This window comes from Leptonychotes weddellii, chromosome 3, assembly GCF_054177405.1.
Source record: "Leptonychotes weddellii isolate Sample4059 chromosome 3, ASM5417740v2, whole genome shotgun sequence".
NCBI classification, from domain to species: Eukaryota; Metazoa; Chordata; class Mammalia; order Carnivora; family Phocidae; genus Leptonychotes; species Leptonychotes weddellii.
In genome coordinates this window covers 7030666-7036083 of record NC_138371.1, presented here as the reverse complement: position 1 = coordinate 7036083, position 5418 = coordinate 7030666, and the positions used below count along the sequence as shown (strand labels likewise).

At 58.3% G+C, this 5418-nt stretch overlaps 1 protein-coding gene across 2 annotated transcripts; it reads right to left on the bottom strand.

Annotated features, from left to right (window-relative positions):
• On the bottom strand, window positions 1-4678 carry NPPC (natriuretic peptide C). Of its 2 annotated transcripts, none has more exons than XM_006734256.3 (3): window positions 4484-4678; window positions 3714-4024; window positions 1-2130 (listed from the first exon to the last, which is right to left on the bottom strand). In XM_006734256.3, exons 1-2 carry the CDS (start codon window positions 4571-4573, stop codon window positions 3734-3736), a joined length of 381 nt encoding a protein of 126 aa, XP_006734319.1. In that variant the 5' UTR covers window positions 4574-4678; the 3' UTR covers window positions 1-2130; window positions 3714-3733. The 2 variants fall into 2 exon arrangements, with proteins under 2 accessions (XP_006734319.1, XP_006734318.1); XM_006734255.3 differs by having other exon boundaries at window positions 1-486; window positions 4484-4676.
• Window positions 4679-5418: the final 740 nt, after the last annotated feature.

Sequence of the window (5418 nt, the reverse complement as noted above, 5' to 3'; positions counted from 1 at the left end):
TTCATGGAATGACTTTTTTTTTACATTTTTCCACTAGTTAAGACAAAAACATTACAATGATTGACTTCTTTCATTTAGTTACATAAATAAAATTTTTATAAATATCTCTTTATAAACAATATAAATAGCTTTACAACATAAATACATTTATGCATGACATGAATTTACAAACAGCAATGTTTTACAGCTGGTTTTGTCAGTCTCTTAAAAACTGTCCCTTGTCATCACGTTCGTGTAGGTGTGTGTGTTGCATGTATATAATATATATATAATATATAACTTTTTATTTTTCATTAAAAAAAAACCCAAACAATAAAATCATACCCCCTTCCCAAATAATAATAAAACAGCTGGTGTTGTGTATTCCTAGTACCAGGAAAAAAAAAAAAAGGAAATGTAAAAGCCACATTGCGTTGGAGGTGCTTCCAGATGCTGTGAGGCTGATGACCAAGAATGACCTCAGCAAAACGGAGCAAGTTCCCAATCCTGAAACACAGAGGGGACATGGGACACTCAGCTGAGAAGCCCAGCCTGCAGGACAGGCGCTTTTCCCGAGCAATGTGAAGCCGAGTCCCACCTGGGCCGACTAGCCCTGACCAGGCCGTCCTGGAGTGGGGAAGGGGCCCCTCTCTGGCCCTCACCTCATCTGCTGTGTCCTTGGCACTTCCTGCCCGAGCGCAGGTGGAACCAGGATGTCTGCCAGCTTTCCTCCCCCTCAGGCTCCCTGCAGGCCTGGCCCTTGGCACCGGGTGAGGCGCGGGGAGGAGAGAGGAGAGTGCAAATGCCCTCCTCCCTTTTTTTGCTAATGACACAAACCCTCTGCGCGGTGCTTGCCTCAGCTTTCTGTGTCTGCGTGACAGCTGAGGGAAGGAGAAGGCACCCATCTGAGGAGTTGGGAGTTCTGGGCTCGAATCCCAACTCTGACATTAAACTTCCTGGATGGCCCTGGATAGCTTTGAGCATCGCTTTCTTCACCCATAAAATGGGATAATAGCCACCTCCCCGGGGCTGGCTTTAAGATTCAACAGGGAGCCACACAATGGGCATTGGCAGAGTGTCTGGGTCAAGCTGCCCCTCATTAAATAGCCCTTCCATCTGCGCTGCAGAAAGGGTCCCCTTCAGACGCAGAGGAGGCGGGGTCTCCCGCCAGCCCCGGGGCAAGGAATGGTCATACTGGGTTCGCTGGGTGGAGAGTTAAAAGAGCCCTTTGCTGAGGCCTCTACCAGCTCTCTGCTAATGGGCGTGTGGGTGCTCTGGGGCCCGAGGAAGGAGTCCCCCTGAGACGGTGTCTTGCCCTCCCAGAGGCCAGCACACGCACAGGGACCCTGGGCCTTGATGAACTGTCCCTCAACTCCCGTCTCTGGCTGCCCCATGTGTTTAAACAGATGACAGATGTCTGGGATGTCCCTGGGGCTCCTGGGCAAGGTGTTCATTCAGGCATCGGCCACACCCCGTCTCTGTCATTAGAGTTTTATAATCAAGACTATAACCGTCAGCGACAGTCATTATGGTGGTTGCTTAGAGCCAAAGTCAACTCCTGAGTGAAGAAATGGCCACAGCCTGGGATGAGTTTTCATTAATGTGAAAAATCTAAGCTGTCTTTGTCTTTGAAGCTGAGACAGAGAGCTGCCCGGTCGTCCTCGCTAGGAGGCTGCCGGCAACAGGAAGGATGCTCTGTCTTATCCTGGCGGCTGTGGCGTGAGGGTGGGGCTGAGAAGGTTAAGGTGTTGGAGGTGGCTGTTCAGCTGAAGGACAGAACTTCTGGGAGGTCGACAAATTTCCCTCGTCAAAGTGGCTGAGAGTTCTAGCAATCTGGCCTCCTGCCCAGCAGCTCCCCAGCCAGCCACACCCAAGAACAAGGAGCCTAGGGGGACGTGCACGCCAGACACTTTCCAGGCCCCCTTCCTCATCTTGTCTCCTGCTAACCGACTGAATAACATTTGTTTAGATTCTAAAGTTTGAGGTCGGTGCTTAAATCAACGTGAACTAAAAATGTGAGGCCTGTAGCTCCATCTCTTCATTGTTTAGACAGGACGGAAGAGAGCAAAGCCACGACAATGGAAGCTACGAAAGGCCAGAATCACCTCTTCCTGGGCAGGGGCGAGTCAAGATCTCAGACAAACGAAGCCCCTGCAGAAATGGGGGGGAACACACAGTCAGGTCTGGCTGTACAGAGGGGAAACCCTGCTAAAGCCCAGGCAGGTGGGAGAGGAATGCCCCTAAGCTGGGGGGGAGGGGCATGTTTCTCTGGTCATTGACAAGTATTTTTAAAAGCCTCTTTGGGCTGCCGTGGGTTCCAGATCACCTTTGGCTAGCGCTTGGCCCTCAAGTTGCTCATGAGTTCATCTGGAGGAGCTAAATAGGTTCCCAAGCAACTATGGCTCTGTTGAAAAAGGGTTCTGTGCTGTCAAAAAGGCTTAGGCAATGTGCTGGGGAGCTTCAAAGAGGGGCGCTCTCGTTGCCCTCCGGGGGCAGACAGCGCGGACGCTGACAAGGCTTCCAGGGTAAGAGAGCCGCTTCCCCGTGGTCTCGGAGTGGGACAGACAGGCTGTGTGATGGAGAATGGCAGCCGCCAGGCGGCTAGGAAATGTTGGACACCAAAAAGAGTCAGATCCTAAAGCACTTGAATGTCACTTTCAGAGGTGGGCTCTGTTTCTCCGTAAGAACTGATGGGCAGCAGGGATGGACAGGAGGGGGCAGGTGGGGAGGGTCTTTGCCACACTGCCAGGATGCAGCACCCGGCAGGGGCTGAAGGGAGCACAGGGGTTTCCAGCCCTAGTAGAGGGTGTGGAGGCCACGCCAGAAGCAGAGGTCCCAGGCATGATGGAGGCGGGGAGATGGTGAGGAGCCGTTTGGGACATGCTGAGGCCCCGGTTGGGGCAAAAAAAAAAAAGATTTATTTTAGTCTTTTTCCCTGCCCTGAAATAATGCCACGAACACTGAGTTTCCATCCTGAAGTCTTGCAGGCAGCAAGCAGCATCAGGACCCTGGACAGACCAGTCTGCTCACAGCCACGGTTTAGAGAAGGAGTAAGAATCAGAAAGCTCTGGGGCAGAAGGGCGTCCTGGTGATGCCGACAGAGAGCTATTCTCTCTATTGTGAAGGGGCAGGTATTTCTCCAAGTATGTCCAAATCAGTCCCGGGAAGCAGCCCTGACCTCTGGGCTGCCTAATGCCTGGGCACCACGATACCAGTGGCTGGTAGATAAACTTACCCTCCGCTTGTGTGTTTGCCCTTCCTTCTCTGCTCCCACGAACCCGCCATCTCCCCTCAATACCCTCAAATGGCCGATTGGGACCAGTTCTGCTGGTTGGCTTGTGGTCGTCGGGGAGTGGCCAGGACCCCACCAAGTTGTCTCTGCTTCTCTAAAGGAAGTGAGGTGGGTTCATCCGTGTTGAGCCATTTCTGACCTTGCCAAAGTTCCCTGACCGCTTTATCCCTCACTTTTTTCTTCTGTAAAATGGGACGATCAATGGGGTTGGGGGCAAATGCCTCGCACACACACTGGTTCTCGTGCTGGGATCGCCTGGCTCGCCTCCAGAGGTCGGCTGGGAGGCGGAACGATCCCAGCGCCAGGGGATCAGAGAGGGACCCGCCTGCGGGCGGCGCGGGTGGGGTGGGGTGGGGTGGGGGATTCAGGCTTGGTTCTGACGGGCGCCGCGGGGGAGCTAGGTGTGCACAAGCTCCGGGCCGCCAGGGTTGGTGGTACTCACCGCCGCCAGGGGTCGCCGCACTAACATCCCAAGCCGCTCATGGAGCCGATCCGGTCCAGCTTGAGGCCGAAGCAGCCCTTGGACAAGCCCTTCTTGTTGCCTCCTTTGTATTTGCGCGCGTTGGGGTGCTCATGCAGAAGGCGGGCCCACGCCGCCCGCGACTTGGTGTCCACGCGCAGGTCGCGGAGCAGTCGCGACCGGTCGCCCTTGAGGTTGGCGCCGCCGCCCCCGGGAGTTTTGTCGCCCTTCTTCTGACCGCCGCCCGCAGCCTGGGGCTCGGCCAGCTCCTCTCCCGGCGGAGTTCGCGGGACCTGTCCGAGGGAAAGGGCGGGCAGGTGAAGGGACGCCCGGCGGCAGCGCGAGGTACTTTGCGGGACCCCTGATGCTCCAGCCCGACGCGCCCGCCGGCGCGATTTGTCCCTTCCGAGCCCTGAGCGCGCCCCCACAGATGCCGGACAGCTTGGCCCGGCAGCCACCTGCCACGCAGCCGCCGCTGTCCGCTCCTTCGGGAGCCCCTTGCCCTCCCCTCCTTTGCCCCCTGCCGGGCTGGCCTCACTGGGGCAGGGGCTGCGCATCTGTCGACGTTCTCCCGAGGCTGGGGACCTAGACCCCTGAGTTGGTTTCGAGGGCTCCCCGGCTCTCACCCGTGCACAGCTCGGAGAAGAGGGCCGCCTTCCCGCCCTCTGCTCCCGCTTGTGCGCCGCATCCTTCCGGGCCCCCAGCCCTCCCATGGCCCCTCACAGTCCCGCTGTCCATGCAACAGCACCCACCTTCGGCGGCGCCCCGGGCTTGGCTTCGGAGGGCCGGAGCGAGAGTAGCGTGAGCAGCAGGGCGCAGGCCAGCAGCTGGGAGAGGTGCATGGTGCCGGTGGGGTCGAGGGGCGCAGACCCGCGGCAGCGAGGGCGCACGGGGCGGGCGGGCAGACAGGCAGGCGAGCGCGGCGCAGGCTGGCCGGGCTGCGGTGTGGGCGCGAGTCCCAGTGCTGCGCGGCGCCGGCTGGGTGCGCTCTGAGCCCGCGGCTCCGCTCGCGCCTTTATAATCCAACCTGCCGCTGATGTCATCCTCCCGCCCACCGGGCCGCCCGGGCCAATGGCACGCGCGCCGAGCGCCCGGAGGGGGCCGCGGGGGCTCCCCCACCGCCCCCACCTCCATCCCAGCCCCGGAGGGATCCCGCGGCTCCGCCAGCTCTCTCTCGCTGCACTCGCGGCTGCAAAGCGGCGCGCACAGGGAACTCCATTTGCAGCGAGCGCGTGCCAGGCATGCCAAGCGTTGGTGCTCCCGGTGCCCTGCACACACGCTTGGACCTCAACAAACGCGCTCTCCCTAGAAGGGATCAGTTTCCCTCTGTGCAGGTGCAAAGACAGGCTCAGAGGAACTAAGTCACTTGCCCAAAGCCGCACAGCGGTAAAGTTGGCCCAGCCCGAAATCCACGCAGATCTGTCTTGTTGCCAAACTCTTCCCTGGGCACCAGACAGGTGCAGGCCTGGTACTGCGGCTCCACCTTTCACCTACTCAGGAGTTCAGATCGCACCAACGTCTTCAAGTTAGGGAGGCAGAGGATGGGGCGGAGGTCTGGGCGGGAGGCGCGGGGAGAACGAGGTTTGCCCGGGGGCCGCAGGGGGGAGCGCAAGTCCTGCACGGGAGAGGGCAAGCTTTTCGCCTGCGGGTGTGTTTGAGAGTGAATCGCGAACAGATGGGCTAAGAT